At 37.0% G+C, this 25,949-nt stretch overlaps 1 protein-coding gene across 5 annotated transcripts in view; it reads left to right on the plus strand.

Annotated features, from left to right (window-relative positions):
• The window catches only part of PCSK5 (proprotein convertase subtilisin/kexin type 5), a 267,838-nt gene that overhangs the window by 142,991 nt on the left and 98,898 nt on the right, over positions 1–25,949 (plus strand). For all 5 annotated transcript variants that reach the window (XM_042877361.1, XM_042877362.1, XM_042877366.1 and 2 more), the window contains exons 10-12: positions 9,285–9,388; positions 22,915–23,032; positions 24,103–24,291. In XM_042877361.1, the coding sequence (XP_042733295.1) occupies positions 9,285–9,388; positions 22,915–23,032; positions 24,103–24,291 (411 nt within the window). The remainder of the gene's footprint in view (positions 1–9,284; positions 9,389–22,914; positions 23,033–24,102; positions 24,292–25,949) is intronic.

Raw genomic sequence — 25,949 nt, forward strand, 5'->3', positions numbered from 1 at the left:
TAGTGGCAGTCCCTTTGAATAAATTAAAAGGTATGCCTACAGTAGTCATTTCAAATGGTGTATAACTCATAGCAGCAGAGTTGTGTTTCTATTTTTAATGTTGCTTTTTTGAAGAAACCATGAGCCAGTACTCAACATAGAGTATGTCACTGCTATTGAGTTATAGTCATGAAAATTAGAGTTTGTGATTGAAAACCTGATATAATCTTAAGTAGTGCAGAACTAATATCATTATAATTACATTTTCTTAATTCAGTCATTAGAAAAAAAGCTATTTTGAAAAGTTAATAAAATGTTACTATTTCTGAAAAAAAGAACATTCTTCTCAATCTCTTCTTAATCTCAGTTTTAAAGCCCTTAAATTTTCTTCCAAACAATCTGCACATGCAGATAAAGATGCATGTACAAAAAACTTCTTTCTGATGAAAGTTATTGTTAATTGCTTCTTAATGAATTAGCATACCATGTAATTCACAGCTTGCATTTTTTATAATATTTTTGAGTTCATTTTTTTTGACAAATCACTGTAATTAAAGGTCATAGGCAATTAATATCACATAATACCTACAATTGAGCTATTGTTTATTGTGGTGTCCTATCACAAACTGAAAACTCTTCGTGTTTTATTTTTCTGTGTACTTTGGTGATAACATGACGAAGGGTAATCCATGTTACTGCCTTCAGACTAGTGTGTTTTGACCCAAATTAATAATTTCTGTGATAACAGGTATGTTAGGAAGAAGGGCAAGAGTGTACAGTAACTATGTGTGGTGAAAACAGAAAGTGCCAGTCACTTTTTCTGTATTTGCAGTAATTTGTTGCATAGTGCTAATAAGATTTGAGGAAAAAATAATGTATTGATTTTCTATCTTTTTCGATTCTGTCCAGTTTCATTATATGGAGGCTTCCCACTTATTTCTAACTCTTATCTTGGTTGTTTAACTTGACATAAAGGATTTACACTAATAATAGCATAAATGTAATTTCCTCATTTGTGTTCCATTCACTAACTTTTCTCTCTTAAGAGTACTTACAACAGAAATGGAGCCAAGGGAGTGAAACACAGGAGGAAAACTTTTTCCAGCATTCCCTTGCTGTTTTCTCCCATAAAATATTCAAAATCCACATCTAGGTTTGGAGGAACATTTAATCTTGCGAAGTAAGTGAAGACCTTAAATACTGCAAGAAGATCATGTCATAACATACTCAGTTTTAATGTCTAAGAGGTGTGTATATGAAATCAACTCTGATTATTTTCAATAGTTTCTGAATCACAGGATGCCTTAGGATAAATGGGACCTTAAAGATCACCCAATTCCAACCCCCTGCCATGGGCAAGGCTGCCCCCCACCAGCTCGGCTGCCCAGGGCCCCATCCAACCTGGCCTTGAATGCCCTCAGGGATGAAGCATCCACAGCTTATCTGGGCAGCCTGCACCATGCCTCACCGCCCTCTGAGTAAAGAGAGTGTCCACTTAACACCTAACTTAAATCTCTCCTTTTCTAGTTTAAAGCCATCCCCACTTCTCCTATCACTATTGTACCACGTACAAAGTTGGTCTACCTTCTGTTTATAAGCTTGTTCAGCACCTATTGATGAATGTCAGTGGGTACAATTTTTTCCACCTGGAGGAATTCAATTCCACACCATTGTTCCATACACAGTACCATGTCAGACACTGTTCTGTCAGGCTGCCCCTCTGCTGCCATCTGTCACATGGCGGCAACATATAATGGAATACTGGTGGGTAGGTTCAGCCTCTACACATGATGTTGTGTCTTAGCAGAAGGACTTACTGGGACCAGTCTGCATTCAGACAAAGTTGTCACATAGATTCTTCCTTAAATTCCACATTAGTGCCTGTGTTAAAAGCAGAAGTGTTCATGTGAGATATATAAAAAAAGATTAGTTGGAAAGGGGTTTTCCAAGGTTAATTATATTCTTCATACAGTGAACTGCACAAAAATTGGAGCACTTAGTTCTGAACGCTTCTCAAATATGTCTGTAATAATGTATAGTTTTATTCCATTTTGTGCTGGAAAACACCACAGAATATACCATGGAAGACTTTGAAGCCAAAAAAGTTGTTTTCTCGCAGAAGCCAAGTTCTGTTCTTGAGAGACATCAGGAGTCAACTGGAGTGCTAGTCTGGCCTTTATATGAGATAGAACAGCCAAGTTGCTTCAGCTCACACGCAAAGGTACATTAAAACAGTGCAAAATGAGCAAGGCAGATTTCTGTTCCCAGCTGCCACTTCTTTCTTTGATAAGCTCCATATGGTAAGTAAGATTGGCAAATAGCTCTTACCTGCTTACTGATTTGAATGATCCACTTAGATGGCATTCCAACTGGAATCTGGTTCCAAAATCCTGACAACAAAGAGTTTTGTGAGGGCTGCCCATTGACTACCCCAATTTAAAATGATGTGAACACATCATTCTTATGAGTTGTTGTTTCAGCCCAGTATATGAATACCAACTGGCACATCTGCCTTCAGGAGCCTAAGATTGGTAATTGAGTTTGAGAGTGTTTGATTGGAATTCTCATGGGAAATCATGACACAAAAAAGAAGGCTAACTTTTAGTCTCTATATTCTGTGACCTTCTTGTAGTTCTCTACGGTTTTCTTACAGCAGTTTTATCTGATGGGTTCCCAGTGCACCTAGTATCCTGTTCAGATTCTGTGAATAAATGCTTGGTTTTATGTTACATTTCATAGTCAGTATGCAGTGCTGAATTTTGCTATTTGTAAATGAGCAGTTAGGGGAGAAAGTGTAATGGTCAAATAGTCAACAGCGATAGTAATCTTATTCCTAAAAATAAACTATTTGTGTTGCATGGTACCATCTACTGTTGATATCAGAAAAACACTCCCACTGATCAAAGGTTCGAATTTGATATTTGGGTGAATCAGCCAGGAGAAACAGTATGCTGCATTGATTCCAGTGGGCATAGTGCCACCTTCCTATGGAAAAGCCAAATAAAAAAAAAATATTGTGTTGCTTCAGCAATGCCAAAAAAATACATTATACATCCCCAAGTAAACTGCACGTGATACTGTTAAAAGCCTCGCATCATTTCCAGTCCATGATGTATAAACCTTAGTTAAGTGAGTAAGAAATAGCACCTGAAATTGAAGAATCAGTCTATCATATTTCCACGTTTTCTCAGTGCTGTAGACCTGGAGATTCTGTACCTCCTCCCATGATTCTCTTCATATGCACTGTATACTCTATTTGTCTTTGGTTATACAAACCCAGGGCTAGAACAAGTTAATGCTGGAAAAAGATAAAGAATTTCAGTGAATTCTGATACCACTAATTTATTCAGAATATGGACAATGCTTAGCTTTATTCTAAAAGTTGGGTAACACTGAGTATAATCGCTGAGAAGGAAAGAAAACTGGGCTCACATTGCAGGTGATTGGGAGTGTTAGAAGAAGAGACTTTGGATTTCTTAAAGCTGATCAGATGCTTGCGGTACTTCCCATATTGATGGATTTTATTTCAAACTCCATTAACAGAGGAAAAAAAAAAAAACAGTGTACTGTTTGATGAGGAGCAATTCTGAATACAGAGAACTTGTTCTGTACCACTGAAGTTACTGAGATCTTATTTTTTCATAAGTCAGAGACCGTAAGTGATTCAGACAATTGAGGCAAAGTGTGGAAGTAACCTCTGTATGCAGCATTCCCATGTAAGAGATGGAGAAGTTATCAATTAAGTGCAGCAGCCTTAGCTCCACTGATTGACTGACTGTCACAAAAGGGGATGTTAGAGTGTCTAAGAAATCCTTTTGTGAATTTTCACTTTTTTTCAAGTCAACTTGAAGCAGCGCTCTTAACAGTGAAGTATTTGAAAAATGTAAACACAAATAAATGCTGAGATCAGAACTTGTATGTGTTTCTCTTGAGCTTTAAATACATGTGTCACTTTTGGAATTTTAATTATTATGTTGAGATTGAATTGGAAGTATTTCCCTGAGTTCAGATTGCTCGTGTTTCGCATTTTTAAGGTCTTGTTTTCAGTTATATATAATTTTGCCAAAGAATAATCATTTGGTCTGAAATTTTCCATGTAACTTGCTTTAAAAAGGTTTTAAGAAAATTCCTTCCAGATATTTCTTAAACTGAACCTAGATTTAAAAACAAAATGTTATAATCATTTTTAACCTTTCATTGAGTTTTACTGTGTCTGTGCTTTGCAGCAACAGCTAGAAATAGAATGAGTGGTTAGCCATTATTCTGGTGTCAAGGCAATGCCTTCGCTTTTATAAGTTTTTGAAAAATCTCAGTTGGCATGTGCTCTGTTGAGAGCTTTAAGAGTTTGGCAGCTCTATTCCCTGAAGTTTCTTAGTTGACTAAATGTTCCCCAGCCTTGGCTTTTAGTGGCTACTTAAGGCAGTCTCTGAAGTTGCTCTTTGAGTTGCCACTGCCCATCCAGACTTTGACCTGAGAGCAGGGAGCCCTTCTGTTTTTCTCTGCCTGTGTCCTTACAGAAAAAGGAAAATGTGGAAGATGCGAGAACAGCAGATTTGCAGGTCTGCAGTTTCTTGGCTGTCTTAAGAGATGCAGTTTGGTCCTGGAAAGGCATTTTCCCCATACTTCAGCAATTGTACATTGTTTTATACAGAGACTTAATTGGTGCAACCAGTAATTGACATTCGACCTGGTATTCTCAGTTGGCATTAGCTTTTTTTTATGACAGTCTCATCTTTAGTCAGGCTTGAGTTTGTTCTGTCTTTCTTTCAAAGGGTTTTCATTGGGTAAAAGTAAAGGATAAGTACCTGATATGGATATTTCTAATATTTCTGGGAACCAGAAAACTACTGTAAGCAGAGAACTTACAACTAACTATGCAGCAACCAAATAAAGGAGCATTTTGTTTGATCTACTGGTTAAATGAACCATAGTTCTCCAGGTCAGATAAAGAAGAAATCAGTAGGGTAAAAAAAAAAACTTGTATTTACAAGATACTCACTTATCAGCAAGCAGATGATATTCTTTGCTTTTCCTGCAAGGAGTTGATAGAATTATTTGCTGAGTTTGTGATAATTAGAACTCATAAGAGTGTCAGATATGTCCAAAGTGCATACTTTGTGTGTCCATATATATGCGTGACTCAGATGTTAAATACTGAGCTCCATTTTTTAACCTCCAGGTTTTTATGAATTAATGAATTATGAATATGAATAGCTATTGTGTACATCATATAGACATGTAAGCATAGGGTAAATGTCACATTTAAGAGCTGTCTTCATTTCTCACCTATGTTAAAGTTCTGTGTTGCAAGAGATGTCTTCACACTGACTCTTTGTGTGGCCTGGAAAAGAGAAATGACTCCCATTACTGTACCTAATATTCCTGTCCATGGGGTATAAGCAGGAATCGTTAGGACAGGTAATAGGGTTGTAGGTATCATGGGACACTTTGGCTGATTTGTAAGTAATGGCAACATGTGAATAAACTAAGCAACTATTACGTTTTGTTTATAGATTTATCATAACATCCTTAAGGCTGGCATTATGCAAATATCCATGAAAAAATGATCTCCTACAGCTCTACAAGATGTCTAGGACAGGGAGTCCTTTTTAGATATTTCATAGCAGTAATTATCTGTGTCAGTTCTATCATAGCCAAGATTTCCAAAGCAGATTGTTTGATACTATAAAATGAAATATGATCTTAATGCACCCTATGACACTGTGTTTTTTCCATGATTCTTTGGGGAAGTAAAAGTATTCTTCCAGCAATTTGCATAAGCCTTTGCTCTTTTGACAAGAAATACCTTTTTGGATAGGCCACCTTTGTCAAACTGAAATTGCTCTTTATTAAAATAATGCAGCAGTCATTATTCATCTTGGTAACCATAACATTTTTCTAAAAAGGCAAACTGCACCCTATGTGTATAATCATTATTTTGAGTTACATTTTTTTACTAATTGTCCATTTGCACCACTTACTTATTCTGAATTGTTATTTTTGGCACTATTATTATGCAAAAGAATAGAGCCTGAATATTTTATTTTTTTTCAAGATTAGTCCAGTTGTCACTAGGGAGACTACTTGTGGAATGAAGAAATCAAATTTATCCAAAAATGATGACCTACTATTTCTAAGCAGCTTCAGTAATGATATTTGTTCTTGTTTAAAGATACAGTTAAATCTCAAGTGAATATTACTGTAATACAATTTAATATACTTGTCCTCTTTCATGTTTTTCTCATTTGTTTCATAAAGATTTTGAGAAACCTGAAAGAAGAGCACTGTACCTTAGAGTATAAATAGTCAATTAAGGTCACAACATTTATTTTTTGGCTGCTGGACAAGCACTTTGTATGTAATTGTTCTCACTTCTGCTTATTCTGGTTTGATTTTGAATATTGTCTGGTATGCGTAATCCCAAGGCAATTTCAGATGAGACATGATTTTTTTTTTTTTTTCTGGATGGAAATTGCTTGTTTTTGGAAATCAATCCATTATCAAGCAGATTAAGTACTGTTCTTGTTCGTGTATTTGTTCATTTCAAGATGTTTAATCTTTAATTTTTGTGAGATAAATCAAGTGGTAAATCAGTTAACATTAGTGACATCTTGTCTAGATCTAAGGCCCAAGTGGCTTGCAAGCAACTGCTTACTCACTTAACTTCAAATTTTTACATGTATTACAAATATTTAACCAAGTCTGTGATTTTTCCAGATGCTTTAAAATTGATTTCTAGGCTGTTTTGCCTAAAAAACAAAAGGAAAAAAGTCCTTCTTTCTCCAAATGAACTGTGATTTTGACATCATTCCAATTTCTTTCTTCCTTTTTTCTGAAGTTTCTGAAAAATAAATATGTATGGGCAAACAATGGCAGACCTCTTTTTTTTTTCAAATGGGGTGTCTATTGTAGAAAGAAAATTTCAAACTGTTAATAACTCAATTTTTAGTATTATGAAGGTCCTATAGTTGGCTACAGAAATTGATTTGAACATTGTTCTGATGCTGTTAAATCTCTTTGATATAAATATGCCCGATCTGTCATTGATTGAGAAGAAAACATAAAACATTTTGACTGCTACAGTTAGCAAACTTAAAAGAAAACTATATAAAAGACAGACTGATTTCATGATATACCTGTATCCTGGAAATTGGAATTTTGGTAAAAGAAGTTTTCTGCCACAGACTGTTACATTAATTATTGCATTTAGATAAAGATAGTAGATACAACAGTTAGTAGCTCAGTTTTTGCAATATGCTATTATTTTTGTTCTTAAAAGCAAACCCTAATTTTGAGAGTCTCATTTTCTGATTCAGCAATCAAGCCCAGTTTATGGGAAGCCTGTATCCTCAAGGCAAAGCCTCAAATCTTTTGTCTGAAGGTAGATGGAGCCCACCAGTGCCACCATTCCTCTTTAAATAATCAGTTGAGTCTGCCCTGTCTTGAATATCTCATCTTAAAGATGAGAGAAGTGTTTCAGTGCCTTATTTTCCACCGGTAGCATGGACAGTTTGCTTCATGGAAGATTGTTTAGATTCCAGATTATAAAGAATGCAGCTCATGGGATTCCTGGAGGTCTTCCTGAAGGCCTGAAATATGTTTTTCTAAGACTTTACACAGGCTTCTAGTGAAATTCCTGAGCTAGTATAAAGTCATATAGACTTTTTTTCTTGAAGCATGTTACGTGACTGTCCAAGCATACCCTATCTTACAAACCCTGAATGCTTGTAACATTCCCTGACAATTTTTTTTGCATTCATTTTTACCAGTTCAGCTGAATAAACAACTATGGCCATTCTAGTCCAACTGTCTTGTGTGAGAAATCCCACTAAAAGAGAAAAACTGCATGTATGAGCACAGTAATGCTTTAATAAATGCTAATGGCCAGAATGCATTAGCTTCACTGGAAAACCCTTGTATCTTGTATGAAAAGAAAACAAAAAAAAAAAAACACAAAAAACAACAGTGAGGAAAAATGAAATCATGATGAAATGGTAAAATTTTGAAGAAACTACCAAAAATAAATAAATTAAAAAAAAATCTGCAATCAGCAGGATCTTAAAATCATCTTCTTTCTTCAGATTATTTAAAATTATTCTGTTCCTGTTTTTGTTCTTTATTTTGGAATAAGTCACCTGTCTGCCAGCCCAAGGGAAATCTTGGTTCAAGGAATACAGAAGGTGTGTTAAGGAACTGAGGTTTCCCAGGTTTTCAGTGATTGCCTAGTACTTGACATTATAGACAGGCAGTGCTGGGTCTCATTAACATTGTTGCAGTTTATCTTCATCATTACACCTGGATTGATTTGTGTCATTCAATAATGATACTATGACAGCGACCCTTGTGATTCTTGTCTGATGTTTTTCTCTTCATTATTTAGTGAAGTAACTTTGTCCTTTCCTCTACTAAACTGCAGTTTTAAATTGCGTACTCTTATTATGATTATGAATGATAGAAAAACTGAGAAATTAGAAGTAAAAAAACTAAAAATAGCACCATCATAGTTTGATGTGATCACCTAAGAAAACAAATTTCCTTGAGATGGATCTAGACAAACACTGCCTATAGTCATCTTCCATTCCTACAAAGTAGACGAGTATTACTTTCATAGTGAGGATGCAAGCAATCTGAAGCAGTCTGCTTCACTGTTGCAGAGGACAGATTATCAGAAATCTGTTAAAGAAATACTCCTCACTCCTCACACACTTGCTCTATAATTATAAAGAGACTGTGCTGTTTGTTTGGTCTTCTTTGAAGAATACTTATGGAGCCCCTCTGAATTCCAAGACCAGGAATAACAAACAGATGAAAAACAACAGAACACCTATAACTTCCAGTACCGATGGCTTCAGTGGGAGCTGCAAGTTGGAAGGGATTGTTAGCTTTAGCACAGTGTTATTAAGATTTATTACAGCTTTTCAGTGAGCCAATATTTTGTTTTCTTTTTTCCTTTACACTGGTCAAAGCAGATAGCAACATATAGTTGTTTGTGGCCATATGAATTAGGTCTGGGTGAAAGGCACTTTTTCATCTCCCCTTAGCAAACACTAAAATTTATACAGTGGAGTATTACATGTTTTTAAAGTCTCCTTAATGCAAATCTCCTAGCTGTGTAAATTATTTCATGTCAAAATTCTGTAAGGTGAGGTCATGATGTTTTGAGGTGAGCAAAGTAGAGAAGGGAATAGAAATGAGAGTTGTGTTGTTTTTAACTTGAATATGTTTTTAGCATACATAACCTTGTATCTCTCCGTTCTAATAAAATATATCTAATCTATGACTTCATGTTTCTCCTTTCTTTCTAGTCCATTTCTGACATGGAGAGACATACAACACATTATTGTCAGGACTTCTCGTGCTGGACATCTGAATGCTAATGACTGGAAAACCAATGCAGCTGGTTATAAGGGTGAGAGCTTCCTTTCTTCTTTCTGTTAGAGACAATGTCGTATTTTCACATTTATGAAGAAGAAACAGTCTCAGGTAATTTGTATGGCCCTGTGTTGTACATAGTTTGGAGACTTTCCAGGCTCATACTTAAGGGCCCTGTCTTCCATAAAGACAAGCTCTTAGAATTACTAAAATCAAAAGTGGCAGCTACAAAATGCATTGTCCGGATCCTGTTAGTCCTTTACAGCCCTATTTGGCACATTGTTGGCAGAGAACTTAGTAAACCTAGTGCTTTTGAATCTCCCTCATGTAGTGAGTATTCTGATAAAATAACCTGGAGCTGAAGATGCAGCAGTTACTGAAGGCTGACCATGGTCTCATTCTCGATTGTTGTCAATTGTCATTTAAAATTACAGAACAATATTTTTATGTTTCTTTTATATTTATATATAAAATTTCTGCCTGATTTAGGATAAAATAAAATGTGAAGCTATTATTATGTTTAATGGGAAAGAATTCATGGTCTTCAGTTGTACAGTCATAGAATCATAGAATGATTTGGGCTAGAAGGCACCTTACAGTGCCAGTCATCTAGTTCTAACCTTCCACTAGATTACATTGCCCAAGGCCCCATCCAACCTAATCTTGAAGATCTCAGAGATGACAGAAATCCTCAACTTCTCTGGGCAACCAGTATGTAACAGTCCTCATAGTGAAGAATTTCTTCCTTAAGTCGAATACAGCTCTTGCAGACTCTTTTCACAGAAAAGGTACTCCAGCCCTTCGATCATATTTATGCCCCTTCTCTGGACCTGATCTTCCAGGTGCACATCCTTCTTATACTGGGAGTTCCAGAGATGATCACAGCAGATGGGGTCTCAAAAGGGCAGAGGTGAAGAATCAACCTCTGATTGACCTGCTGGCCACACTTCTTTTGGTGCGGACCAACCAGGATACAGTTGGATTTCTAGGTTGTCCCAGAGTTTTCAGAACTTCTGTACAGTCTAGTAATTCTGTATCATAGTTATGTCTTTTTTGTCTGTTTTATTTTTTATTCTTTTATAATGCAAGCGGAGGGAATCATTTGCACCACTAAAAGAGGCAAATAAGATAGATTAAAACTGGACCTTGAGTCCATCCAATGCTATATTCAGCAAGGGCTAGTTTCTGACTTTCATTCACTAAATTCAGTCTGGATTGCTTTAAGAAAAACAATAACAAAAACAAAACAACAGAATGGCTTATTTCTCTTTCTCTTCACATAAGAATTCTGCTCGGTACTGAAGTACTTCTTTTAAGATGAGTTTAAGTCTTGAGATTGGAACTATTTTGTGCTAAGATCTCCTGGGAGAACAAAGTAATGAACAAGAACCATCAGATCTTTACACTGTTTTCTGAAGCCTGGTATTAATCTATTCCAGAACAAGGCACTGCTACAATAGAACATCTTTAATATATCATTCCACCCCATGATACTTCTTCTGCAACTGAATGATACCAACCAAAATGTAGAAATAAATAAATAAATAAATAAATAAATAAATAAAATCATAGCCTTTCACTGTTGGATCCAAATCAGACTAAATACAGAGAATAGATTTAGAAACAAATAGTTGACTCCTACCCCCTCACCATCCGAAGGCTCTAACATTCAAGAGACTGCTTTTGTCCCATTTACAACAAGCATGTGCCCACACGAAGAAAAACAAATACAGTAAGAATTTATACCTCTTGAATTGCAATAACATTACAGTTTTTGTTATTGTGAAACATATCTCAGGATTTAAAAAGTTTTGGCAGAAGATTGTGACTGTATTATCATTTTGTTGGAACTATCTGAAATTCAAACAATGCTTTTCAAGTAGCATAAAACTAAGTGTTTTTTCCCCCAGCTCACTTCCAAAATTCTGTATTTTTATGTTTTTCTAATTGTTGCTCAACAGAGCCAAACACCGTGTAAGGCATTTCAGAGCAGCTGTCACTCATTAGCAAAGGATAAGTCACACTAATACACCAGCAGTAGCAGCATGGGCAGCAGGATTTGCACTCTTACACCACCAGAGCCACACATTTTTTTTCTATGTGTTGCAATGGATAAACAGTGAGGAAAAGGGCTCAGAAAGTTTTCTTCTCCTCTTTTGCAAAATCAGGAACATACAGATAAGCTCAACTGGGTGACTGGACACAGGAAGTACAACTTGACCTGGCAGAGTTCTGCAGTAGATTCTGGTGGAATTGAAAAAGAGGAAGACAAACTATGAGCTTCAACCTCTGTAGAGCTCAGGAATCAACTTTAACCCAAATAAAAGCACTAGTTTTAACTAAATTATTTTGGCAACTTAGGCTGAGCAAATGGTTCCAATAAAAATCCAGCTCTCTTTAAACCTCTGTTGGTTTTGGAAGAAGGAGAAGCAAAAGATTTAGATTAAATCTCAACATCCAAACCTGAACTCAAAAGGGGGTTTGCACACCGCTGCTGGCAAGGCTGGAACAATTTTTTACTATTGCACGTGGCAATATTTAGTATAATATTACACTATTATCCTTCACTATTGCCAAAAGTAACAATTAAAGTATGGTCTTTCGTAGATAAATTACTCTGATCAGACTGAGTTCCTTAAGGAATTGTATCATAATTTTGTTGATGGCAAGATCCGTATTTCTTCCAGAGCATGCTCTTAACAAGGGAAGGGGTGAAAGATTTCTTTCTAAATTAACTACAGCAAAGGCAGTCGCAAGAAACAATCTTCCTTTCTTCCACGCATGCTGGGGAAGAAAGAAAAAAATTAGGATAAAAAGAGAGACAGGCTCTCTGCTTTAAAAGTAAGAGCGGAAAGGGTGAAAAAAACTAAAAACTTGGAAGAACCTCTCACTCAACAAAGGGTCAGCAGTAGCTGGTAGTTGAAAGTGGGTCAGCATGCCTTTTTAGTGGGTTGTTTGGCTGAGCTGCATGGCAACACTGTCCCTCGCTTTAGTCACTTGCATTTCTACCCTGCACAGAACACACAGAAGGAGTTCACAGACGTCATTATTGGTTGAAAGATTTCCCTTTTTTTTCTATCTTACATTCATAAAAAGAAAGATTAATTCATGAAAAGCACTTGAGCCAGCCAGTGATTTGCTAAAGCAATGCCCATTATTTGTTTAATTTTCTGGCAAGTAAACAGCATTCATTAAATGCATGTCAATAGTTAAGCCAGGAAAGGGTAAGAATTTTTTCTTGGTAATTCTTTATTATTGTTTTGCTGCTAGCCAACATGCATCTTATTACCTAGCAGGAGCTGATTACCTATCTAGTCTCAAAAAAGAAGACTTGAATATGTATTTTAGAATATTTTCTGGTCCCGTCAGCTTTATATTATTCGTCATTAGACAGATACATATTTTTATATAACTAAAGAAGATAATTAACTTAGTATGAGGAGAAATACTAGAGAACATCTGTTTTTGTGAAGATATCAGAATATTTGGTCTGCTTTTTCTATGGCAGATTGGTATGCAAAGGCTCCTTGTTATGTCTACTGTTTGGTCAACAAGAGAGCATGAGAATGCATTCAGAAAAATGGAATGCTATGTTAATGTCAACTTGTCTCTAGGTTAAAAAATGCAGAATAAAACATTGAGATTTCAAGAACAGTGATCAAATCATGTGAACAATTTTTTATATGTAAGTGAAGCTCCAAATACTATTAAATATTGTCTCTGTGGAAACAGGCCATTTGGAGTGAAGGAATGCTATTAACTCGTGGGGAGATTTTTTGAGAACATCCTTCACGCTTCCTGGCTCTAGAGTGTATATAATAACACTTCAGTGCAGTGAAATAAAATGCAACTGAAAAATAAAGGGAAGTAAAAACTTTAGGCCTCTTCTTTTTCACTTCAGACCATTTCTCCACCCTGCAGAGTTATTTCTTCTGCAGAAACTGAGAGTTATCTCCTGTGCCAGTAGCAGAGTCAAGTCTCTTCCATTTAGATTTTAAAAAAGTATCTGCTGCTTCAGGAAAAAAGTGGTCACTTATTAGTTTATGAACTTTTAGTATTATTATTATCAATAATAATAATATTATTACTGTTACTGTTATAAAATATGTTAATAATTTAATTTTAATTTTCAATCATTCTTGTTATGAGCAGAGTATTACCAGTTCTGTAAATGAGGAAGTGATAAGATTATCTGTGTTCACGTGACTATCCATATTTAAATTTCTTTAGGGACATGAGTAGCCAGGCTCAAATTTAGATTTGAGCAAGAAAGTCTTCACAACAGCATACACATTTCAGAGAAGACAAGCTGTTCATAAACATCCTGCTGATTATTTTAACTAATTCTAAAATCATGTTTTGAAATCCTTGTTAGAAGCAGGCATGTGACTTTTGAAAAATAGCAAGAAATTTGTGAACTATTATGTCAGCCAAATGAAGCAGTTAATCTAACAAAACCCTTCAGTTTTACAGCTTCTATTGATATTTGAATATGGCATCATCAGCTAGTATCAGGTTTTACCCAGCCCTAGCGCCCACATGTGTGCTGCATGGGGTGTGGAACATGGGCCTTGAATTTGTCTGTTTTAAAATCCTGCTTTGGAGTAGTTTGTGAATCTGACACCAAACACACAGAACTGCATTAGTTTTAGCTTGCAGGCATGAAGAAGGCTATATACAATGCAAGCTAGATTAATGATTTTTTGATAGCTTTATCTTTTGAAAGATAGTACTGATATGTTCAGGTAGACAGCGTAGAATGCTGCCAGAAAGTTACTTGCTGAACTTGTGCAAATGCAATGCAGTCTGTATTTCTTGATTAGCATGTTTAACATGATTCTGACTTTTTATTTTATGGTCACTGCAACCTTTAAAGATGGCTCTTGTTTCCTTTCCACATCCAACAGCTCAGCTGGCAGCTATGAATGTTTTTTAAGGATATTATTAAAATTAGATTAGGAACTTGAGTATTTTATATATTAAATCCAAACAAATAGCTACGTATCTGAACTATTCTGGGTTTGAGTGAAACCTGAAGGATCTCTTTGGGATTTGGGGAAGGTAGCTTGAAAATATATTGCATTTTGCAGCCTTGATCAAGGTTGTTGGATATATGTTTTCAGGAAAAATCGAGATCCCTACTATGTTATTTTCAGTTGAAAGGCACGTAAGAACAGGAATGCATCTGTATAATTTCAGAGATGGAGATGTACAAAGCAGGAGAGGAAGTCTCTCACAGAAGCCAGAGGGATGTCATTTCTTCTCCCGGCTTCACACTCTTCATTGTTAAAGGTTCTCATTACTCATCCACTCTGAAGCACTCTGATCCCTATGGCTCTGAAAAGCAAGGAAAGAAATTGTGAATTTAAAATAGAGTATAAGCAGAAACTTCAGGTCTGTGCTGGGTTACATAACGAAAAAAGAGACTGACACGTTCTGTCACAGTTTGTTGCTTTCCTGGAATCTTTATCATGAGTCCAATTTACATCTGTTTGAAAGTGTAAATTATATGGTTCTAAAACCAGAGTAACAGCAGACAAAAGACAAATTTGCACTTTAAATTTGTATTATATTAGAACTCTGACTTGTCACCAAGACATTATCAGCTCAGTAGACCAAGAATTTTAGAAAGTATTGCCTCTGCTGAACAACTGACAGATTTGATGTCTTTCTGTCCCAGAAATGAAGCTGTGAACCATTACCATACTCTGCAACTCCTAGTACTCTCAACATTGCAATGTGGACTGACAGTACTTCAATATACAGACTAAAACCTTTGACTTTATAACATTTCAGAAAGCCCAACTTTAACCTTCAGCAAAACTCTGCAAAGGATTAGGCCAACAGGGAGAAAGGGGAGAATGATGTAACAAAGTCTTCCCCAAGAGGTCATAACCTAAGAATCTAAGTCTACTGATTAATTTGAAATGTAGATTTCCATTTTGTGCTATTAAGAAGAGCCACAATCAATGAATTCAAGAAATGAGGGATAAATTAATACAGTTCTCCAAAGCAGGATTCTTTATTTGCAGACAATGAAGACCTCTCAAGATTATTATATGCAGTTTCATGAACCTTTCATTTGCCAATTGTTGAAGCAGGATATTTTGTAAATATTCTAGCCAAATATGCAGCTGTCCTTGTATTACATCCATGGTGATCGTGAACGTCTTTTAATAGCGGTAGTTTAATGGTTTAAACTATTTTCACTAAAAACAACAAACACCTGCTGTTGAGAACCTCTTTGTTGTTGCATTGCTATAGTGCACTGCAGTAACTATAAAACTGGCAGTTACTTATGATCAGTGTGTCTACTGCTTTAGTGGGTCTAGGATGCTACCAATTAGGAAGCAGCTCATGCCATCTGCTACGCAGTCTTTCAAGCATTTAGAACATTTCAGCAGTATCTAGAACATCTAGTTGTACTAGGGAAAGCTAAGTGCCGCCGTAGGACAATTCAGATCAGTTAGGTGCCTGAAACCGCCTGACTGTTGTGCTATTTCCCTCTGGAAAAATGAACTCATTGGGGTGTTGCTTTTAAATGAGGGGATGCAGAAATTCAGCTACAAGATCTGTTAACAGCGCTATTCATCCATCCGCTTGCACAAACTTAGCTTATTGTTTAACTTCCTTTTGCTTCAGATTATTGCTCCGAATTTGCTGCATAGCTCTGTGGGGGCAGTGTGAAGTCTTCTTACTAGATCAGCATTTTCTCTGCTTTGGGGTCTGGTGTAGATCTAGTTATAAAAGTCACCATCGCTGTTATTAAATAATTTGTATAACACTTCATTAAAGCTTTTGCTTAAATCTGCTTCAGCTCTGTGCTCAGTCAGGAATTGGTTTGAGTGTAAATATCTCTCTGGAGCACTGACAGTTCTGCAAAAGACAGAATGAGAAGGATGTTCTGCACTTGTGTTTGATGCACCTGACAGCACAGAAATGCTGTCTTTGTGCCTGCTGCTAACAGTCTGTCAGCATTTCCTCTTGCCATGCCTTTACCTCATCTGTCATCATCTGTTCTGAGAGGCAGCCTAGCACAGAGGCTCTCACCAGAAGGTGTTTTTATTGTTTCATGGGGTGAAATGACATCTGGCTGTTTTTATTAAGTTACTGGGGAATCCTAAATGTACCTCTGAGGATAAATTTGCTCTAATAGAGGAAATGAATATGTGTTCTTAAAAACTCTACCACGGTGCAGTCACAAACCAACTTGTTGTGTTTAAAGAAAACTTGTAAGCTGCCATGTTTTGCAAATGGATCTTGGCACTTTTCAGAAAAACACAACATAAAAAAGTCTATCTCTGAGTTAAAAAGAATACTGCTTAAATGACTGTGGGTGCTCATTAGCCAGCTTTATTTTGGCAAACTTTTTTTCCCCTTCTAAATGCAGATAATTCTTACATTTATTCCATTCACATAAGCTGGCTCATTTTAAGCAATATAAAGAAATGTCTTCAGTAGATGCTCTATGATTTATGGCCAGATCCTGCCTTGGAGAAGCAGCAGCTTGTCTGTCTTAGCGCACCATCCAGCAGTAGTCAGTTTTTCAGTTTCTGTCACAGCCCTGCTTCTTAGGTGGCAAAGAAGTAAATCAGTCCTCCTGCTCACTCTGCTGAAATTGGCATGGCCATGCTCAGTACGCACAGGCGGGAGCTCAGTGCTGACCACTGACTTTGAGATGGCTGCATGCCAAGAGCAGTGACCTCTGCTTTGAAATTGCTAACACTCATGAGAGAAGAAAGCATTTGGGTGGTACCTGCTGTCATTCTTTACAGGGCCTGATTGCGGTGCTCCAAAAATCCCTTTTGCTCTTAGTCCTGTTTGTCAGCCAGTGGCCATATCATAATAACCATAATAACCATAATAACCATACATGTTTTAAATTCCTGAAACAGGTAAATACTGCCAGAAAGTGAATGCAAATTTGATCTTGGATTTAATTCCTTATTGTTTTATGGTTGTGTGTTCTAGAGTCGTTTATTAAGTGTTTGTAGTGTCTCAGCTGGTGTCAGATTTGCATGCAGAAACTATTAACAAAGGTACACTGCTGCTGGGGGTGTGGCTTCTACTAGCTGTCCCACTGGTCTTCCTGGGAAGTCCGTATTTTATTTCATTAAGGACGAGGAGCCTTCAGTCAGGCAGGAGAACTGTACAAACTACAGGGCTGCTTTTTGTTCTGTTTTGTTTTGGTTTTTACTTTGTCAAATCCTTTGTTGAGACATTCCACAATTAGTATATTGTTGGAGAAAATATTTGTACAGATACTGTACATCAGTAACTGACATAAACACAACTGGAAGCTTAATAAAAATATTCTCCTATCAGCTTTCTGGATACAGAGGCCCTCAAGTTCTCATTGTACACCTTTGTAGAAGCCACTTTTAAGACAAATTTATTGGGCAGCTTTCTGTCCTTTAAATCCTCCTCTAGTGTGATGGTGAGATTAAGAACTCAATTTTCTTCTGTCCCTGCTGAGTCTTTAAGGATATCTGGATTTAAGGGAATCATATAGGAGGGGAGGACTGAGTTTGTTATTTGTTTTGTCTATGAGGTTTCTTTCCATACAAAATAGAAAATTCTAATTCTTGTGCTTAATGTAAAAGAGCACATGAGAGTTTGTTCACAACAAAGAATAAAAAAGAATATTGTCGCACAGTTGCATTATTGGCTTGTAAAGCTGTTACGTGTTTCAGAAATCACATCCAATTATCATACATTACTGGTCATAAATTGACACAAAACAGGGAATTTTGAGCTGGGGTTATGGCTGAAACAAGATGGATTCTCATACACGATCAATGCTATCTTAGTTAAGACAAAACAAAATGAAAATAGTGTAATTGTGAAAATAGTAATTTAATAGTAATATAGTACTAGTAATTTAAGCAGTGTGCAATTGTTGCATTTTTCCTTTTTTGTCCCTTTGCTTTCTTCACATTGTCTTTTCTGCTTGCAATTTGAAGCATTCTAATAAACTAAGCAAGTGGCAGAAACTTACTGAAATATAGAATTATAGTGTTACATTTGCAGTGAACTATCAAACTTCTGTTCTCGCTGGGCAAGTATAAACAGCATTTGAGACACTTACTTATCTGATCTTGTTTTGAAAGCAGGATCCTAAGGTAGCGTAAATGAACAAATCACAGTAATATGCATGGCAAAGAGCTAAATCTTGTTTAGGGCAGCTCATTTGAAAATTCCTCATTGGAAAATCTGAAATCATTGACATTTCTCTCACAATGGTTAAGTACTTTATATTTGTGTAAAAAATATTCATATTTCCAGTGCTGCTTTCACACTGTAGAAAATTGAAGGCCAAAAATAGAGCAGTGAGAAAACATTCTGTGTTGTTTCTCATCAGATGAACAAAATATCAAGTGACGTTTAGCATGTAAGCTGAGGAGATATGTTGATGACAGACAACAAAACTGCAGCCTAACAAATCCAGTGTAGCTGCACTGAAGAACAGGAAATACTGTATTTTCAGTGTCTTGGCCGAGGTTTCCTGGAGCTTGCATGATGCTGAGTTTTGATTTATCAGATCCAGCCACTCTTTTTTCTCTTAGTCAAGTCAGGCAGGACATATAATTCTGCCTTTAGATTTGAGGTAGCTTTCCATCTTCTTGGTATATAAATAAGAAAGTTATTGAATTTTCAATGGCAGATTCAGACAAAAAAAAAGGGATTGTGAACAAGCTGGGGAAGCCTATCCAACAGACCTGGATTTCATGATGCACTAATAGAGGAACTGCTCCAGGGATAAATAAATGGACTTCATTTTCTGCAGTGATAAGAAGAGTAAAGAGATCAGCTAAAGCTCAATATTTACTTTGTGTTTCAGGAGGCAAGTTTTGTCTGAAACTTGCCCCACATCTGTGTATGTCTGTGATTTTTCAGAAATAGAAATTTTATAGGGTCAGTTTACATTGCTGCATGAGTTGGGAGAGGATTCAGTGACATTTCTGCCCACTGACACCTCAAGCACCAGATCAGTTCTCAGCCCTCCACCTCAGCAAGAGCAACAAATTGTTTCTTAACCAGCAGCTTACTCTGCACCAGTTTTATGTTCCATTATAATCTCTGAAAGGAAAATGTTTTTGTACAGAGCAGCCCTGTGCCCTTTCTAACACCTCAGTGATTCAAGCAATAATCAAGTCCAGTACTAAATCACAGCAGTGATAATGTAGAGCGCTTAAGTCTAAGGTCCTGGAGCATTTTTCTTTTGCAGTCACCTTATCTCATTCTGCAGTCATCAGTACTTTTCAAATACAGAAGTGAACTCAGTACCATTTGCATACAAACGGGAGCTCTGGATGCTTCCCAGAAGAAATTTATGACCCTGTGTGGATGGACAATCAAGGTCAGTCTTAATGGAGGAAGCATCCTGATACTGAGTTCATGGCAGTACCAGCACACGCACACAGATGAAGGGATACAATTTGAAGCCAGTAGGAGACAAAATGTTTTTCCTCTTTTTTTTTTTTTTTTTTTTTTTTTTTTTCTGAGACATGAGGAATCTACTGTTTTTGTTAAGTCTGTGATGGTTTCAAAATTGCTGTTATTTAGTCTTTGAAAATGATGGGCCTCTCATGGTACCTGCAGCTGCTAACCAACCCATTGCATCAAGGGCTTTGAAGTGCAGACATCGCAGACAGCCAAATGTCAGCTGTCTGGAATCTTCCTCTATGGAAGGCTTTAGAAGCACCCCTGACTGTCAGGATGTTTTGATTTGAATGGGAAAGCTTTTCAGGGAAGAAGTGTTCTTCTGTTTCAACTGTGAAAAAAAAGCCAGCAGGTGCAGAACTTTGTACTCCCAACTCTGGTCTCATGCAAGAGAGTTTAAGCACTGAATGGCATTGAATGATGTACCACCCTGTAACTTTGGGTGGTAAATTTTAATCATAGAATCATGATAATCCTAAATGAAATGAAATGGAAAGAAATGAAAAAAAACGAAGACTATTATCTTGGAAGTAATTCAGGTAACAATTTCATGCTCTAGAAGGTAAATGTAGAAGGTAAAAGGTTCACTCTCACGATTTTGTTTGTATTATTAAATTTGCACATGAGGGCAAGGAATGAGAAATTTCAGTTTCACTTTTAAATTTCAGTCAGAAGCAGGCTGCCTGCCAATATAGGCTGCTCCTCTGCCCACATTTCTGAATAAGCAGTGATGAGTTGAGGAGAAATCTGTCTTTTCAGACCTACAGATGGTGGAACACACTTTGTTTTATAGTTGGACATCCTGAGCACTTACCCAGTCAGGTTGTTTCCTTTCAGAAATTAAAAATGCATTTTCCACACATTAGTTCAAAAGATGCTTCCGTTCATTAAAATTTAATCCTGCACTGTGGTGCTAATATGGAGTAACTGTCTACGGGCCATGAGTTAACATTCCTTTTGCTGTTCTTCTGAGAAGACAGTGATTATTAATTAAAACTTTGAATAGCAGAACAATGGATACAGTGTATAAACAGATAAATGACTTCATAGATAAGCATGCTTTGATCAGCAGATGCTGTTTTGGCAAGATGATTTCTGTGAACAAGGAGAATGGCATCTCAAAAACCCTATTCACAGTACAAAGTTTCTCCATTTAAGCCTTCCTTCTTTGCCCTTTTTCGGGATGTGTCCACTCAGAATAAAAATAGGACATCCCCTTCCCTGTCAGTTTGTTTGTGAAAAATATTAAAGAGAATTCAGAAGAATGAATGAAGGCTGAGTTTAATTATTTGCATATATTTTAGTACTTGTGTTTCATTTCTGAAAATGGTACCTGCCTCATTTGGCAGAAAAGCTATGTTTAGTTCCCTCCAAATTAAGATTTCCTTTCTGTTTGCACTTCAGTGAGGGGTTGAGTGGAAAGAAGATGTGAAAAAAAAAGAGCAGTTCATTACACAGCTTTGCAGGATTTTCCATTGAGGAGCCCTCTTCGACTGGCAGTTCCAGACAGTATTAGATACTGCCATATTTGGAAGATGGGATCCTTAACCACTGATTATTTTTATGCTTTGAACTGTTGCTTTTTTGACAAGGTTGGGGTGTTTTTGGACAGACTCCTCTGAATTCTGGTTTGGCAGTGAATGGAGGCTGCTTTCACAAACCCTCTGCAAAGTGCAGTTGGAAATACTTACACCATGCCTTGTCACATCACCGATTAAAATAGTGCTTATGTTTTTCTAAGGGGTTTTCTGGTAGCTCTGCCTGTGGTAACAAGTAAAACTGGTGTGTTAATACAGTGCTACTTGTGATCTAAACTCTTCCTTCTCATAGCTTTTTTCTTTCACCACCTCCTCTCAGGATTTTGTTAAGACCACTGATTTGTCACAGTAAATCAACGTGTTTGGCAGCTCTTTCTAATTCATCAGCATACATTTTTGAGCTTCTGTTTTGATTGTACCAGCAACAACAATAAATACAAACAAACAAACAAACCAAACACACAACTGATTCAGTAAATGTAACTTCTCAGACTTTGTAAGCCAATAGAATGCTTGAAACAGTCATGTAAAATTAAATATTCTTAAAATTAGCAAGAAGTAAGGAATTGATGCAAGTCTGCAGGAAATATCTTGTCTGGATGCCGGACATTTGAAATTTCAATCCTTCGTATCCTAGAAAGCTGGTGCTTTAAAGACTTTCTACTTCTTTTAGTAGAAGGTATTCAGGCATAAAAGGCATTGAGTTTCTTGCAGTAGAATCATTGTTGGCTCTCCCTAGCACGAAAGTTGAGGTAGCATACAGGTATGAGCATTAACAGAGCGCTAACCTTCAGGCATTACTGCTCAACACCACTGCGTGTGCAGCATATGCAGTAGCTAGTATCAGAGGTCAGCAGCAATGTTAACAGTTCTTTCCAGCAGTAACTTCACTGTCCTTTATCTGCAGACGTAAAAAAGAGGCAGAAGAAGGAATCCTCCTGACACAGACTTTACATGAGAACCAGATTACCTTTAAAGTACTGGACTTTAGGTCATGCTTTTTACCCCTTTCATGCAGGCAACTTTAGGGAGAGGCTGGATCTGATTGGCTGTACAGCAAGGTTCATACTTCATACAGGAGTAGAATAGCATCCACATACTGCTTAAAAATGAGGAAGCTAAGAGCATTCCGCAGAATAAAATGCAGCCTTTTCCTTCCTAAATCTGTCGTCTATTTACCTTCAATATTTATGTGCACGTATGTGCTATGTAATTGAATAACAGAAATAACATTCCTCTGGTTCTTTACATCTTTTAACATAAGATTGTATAAGAGGTCTGGGCTAAATTAAGGCGCTTGGACCAAGGGTAGTCTAAGCCAGTTGTATTACTGGCATTCTGTAGTTTGGGCTTTTGGTCATGGTAAGGCAGTATAATTCATGTTGGTCATTTGTTACGAACAGATTCAACAAATTAGACATAGTCATTATTGTTCCTGGCAAAAAGATTTTTGAGCTTTTTGTCAAAGCAGTGAAAATGGAAAATAAGCAGTTCCTCTTAGGATTTGACCCTCTTGAATTAGTCTATGATCAATATCAAGATTTTGTGCTATAATTGCAACTGCCCTGTTTGTGTCTTGCAGTGAGCCACCTCTATGGATTTGGACTGATGGATGCTGAAGCAATGGTGATAGAGGCAGAAAAGTGGACAACAGTCCCTCCACAGCATGTGTGTGTAGAGAACACGGATCGGCAAATCAAGTAATACCCGCTGCCAAAACTCTTGCTGGCATAAACTTGTGGAAATAAGTTGGGTATAATTTACCCTGCCTTGCACTGTGTTTAATTTGTCATTTTGAAAGCTACACTTGGGATCTCTGTCACCTTCTAAGATATCAAGTCATTTGCCTCTAAAGGTTGCTTCCTCTAATGACTGGATAAAGGCCTTAATTTAAAGAATGTCCCAGAGGTTGAAGGTACAAAACAAGCCAGATTTGATGGTGATCAATGCTGTTGCAGAAGTAGAAGAATATGTAAGGGGAAGAATGTTCACTTCAACAATACTGCATTCATTTTTGTAAGATGAGTGCAAACTTATCAGTCAAGGTCTGGCAGGAAGATACTCTTCTCATTAATAAATTACCTGATAGTATCTCTCTCAAACAGTCTCAGGAGAGTCTGTCTCAGAGGATAAGACCAAACTGCCCTCTGCTTTCTAGGATAGGGTGTGTATAGAACCAGGCTTAAGAGCAAAATTCAGTGTGTGCATTCTGTGGCTATATCCTGTCTAGTGGTTCATTTCCAGTGCATTAAGGTCATTGAAGATACTTTGTTTGATAGGTATGTTTGACAGACTTGACCCATAACTGGTATAGTCCGCAAGGATGCCATGCCAGTTTTAACTAGCTGATTCAGATACTGGTTGCCCAATATTTGCTACAGTTAACATGTAATATTTGCTATTACGTAAGCAAGGACTGTGTCTATGCCAGGCATTTCCTGGGGCTTAACAAGCAGCTGTGATCCCATGACAATCCCAACAATTCTCAGCTGGCCACTAATCTGCAAAAATGCTCTGACCCAGAGACTTATTCCATTACAGGTTATTCACAGCTCTCTTTCAGCATGTGGTCGTATCAGTGTAGCCTTCAACAGAAAGCATGGCAGTTGCCAGTAGCTGCAGTAAAATAATTACCCCGTAGTGATAGTTTCAGCTAGGAAGTAAAGTGTTAAAACTAAGGACATTCGGTACTAAGCTGAAATGATTGGGTTGTCTTATTTTACAGGATAGGGAAGAAGTGCTGATATTGTTTTATATGCTTACATTGTAGAACAATAAGACCTGACAGTGTCGTCCGTTCAATTTACAAAGCCACAGGCTGTTCTGATAATCCTAATCACCACGTGATCTACTTGGAGCACGTTGTTGTGCGCATCACTATTACTCACCCTCGACGTGGAGACCTGGCAATTTACCTAACCTCTCCTTCTGGAACCAGATCACAGCTCTTGGCCAACAGGTATAGTATGACAATGCAATTTCACAGTCCAGTCAGCCTGCAGGAACTGCAGTAAGATTGCAGCATCAGAGAAGATCAGTCAAGTCATTACTGTAGCTTTGCTAACAGACACAAGCTAATCATTTTTTTGGGAGAGAAATGGAGAAAATTAAGTGGAAATGAATTCTGAGATGTCAAACTCAGACTTTATCTGTAGAATAGTAGACTGTAAATCATCTTTAAAACAGAAGTTAGTTGATTTTAATAGTCTTGTGTAGTTCAGCAATTATTAGATGGCTGGAAAATTTGAAGTGAAAAGTAACAGGCTCAGTGTTACAGAAGGAAACAAGCTGAAAGAAAATGTGTTTCTAGATACTATTTGCATTTATTTTTCATTTCTCTCCTATATTATTATCCTTTCTTCACTAGCAATAAAAATCAGACAGAATAGTAATTCTCTACTACCATTGTCTTTAAGCTTTATGAACGTGATTATGACTTATGGTGTTAGCAATTTGCATCCTGCTGTTCGGGATTATTAATGAATGTAGACTTGCTTGCTTTCCAGACTGCTCCACATCTAAATAATCCCACCCAGTTTTGCTAATACAGTGGCTATTAAGACACGAGGAATTGCATGCCTTCCTGGCCTTCAGTGATAGGCAGAATGACATATCTTTCCTCTTGCAAGGAAGGAGTTGTTTTGGAGACAGAGCTCAAAAGTATTTGGTTCTGATTGAGATGTAAATTGAGATGTAAACCCACATATTAATTAGAGCTTAATCTAAAAGAAAAGATGTAATAAAAATATTCTTCAATGTAGAGACATTCATGCATCAAATGGAGAGCAAGTAGTACTGGAATTTTGAGGCCCTCTAGAGTATCTCCTGTGTGTCATCGTGAGTGCCATCAGTTCCTTGCTGATAAAACACATGGGTATGCACATCTGTGTGTCTTCAGTGTGCTACACTGAATGAAGAACTTGCCCTTTGCTAACCATGGCAAGGCTAACCACTCTGAGCAGTTGTGAATCAGCCTTTTGTGTTCTCTGTGAAAAAAAATTACACTTTTCTATTCCATTTTCATGCAGCCATTCTTCCATGCTTCAAAATGAGAAAGTCTGAAACTCCTCCACCTAGGTATACAAACAAAACAGCGTTGTGTAAACCCAGTGGTTGTAACACAGCTAATGTTTGGCTCCAAGCAGTTGACTCACAGCAAGTGGGAGATAAAGACTATAAATTCTAGTATTCACAGTTCACCTCTGGTGATGACTGATATGTGGGAGAGGTACAAAGTTTAATTCATGCAGCCTCTTTGTAACTCATATACCTTAGAACATGATTTTTTGTACACATGGTAGAGAGAGAATACAGAAGTTAAAAAAACAGTGATTTTCAGCTTTTTCTTAAAATACATTATCAGAAGGCTAAGCAGAAAATAAATGTGAAAGGCATTTTAATGTTTTCCTTTTTGCAAAAATAAATTATTAATGAGAGAGCAAATACTTGTACAGTCACATCAGAAATGACTTTCCCATGTAGGTTTCATGACTTTCCCATGTAGGCTATGCTGACTTGTCAGTCACATCTGGTTGAAACAAACTCACAGCTCTGGGTTATTAGTATTAAGGAATAAATGTATTTTGCAAACTCTGGGTCTGAAATTCCTAGAGTCCT

Source organism: Lagopus leucura, unplaced genomic scaffold (genome assembly GCF_019238085.1).
Source record: "Lagopus leucura isolate 7727_CA_CO unplaced genomic scaffold, USGS_WTPT01 Super-Scaffold_100018, whole genome shotgun sequence".
In the NCBI taxonomy this organism is placed as follows: domain Eukaryota; kingdom Metazoa; phylum Chordata; class Aves; order Galliformes; family Phasianidae; genus Lagopus; species Lagopus leucura.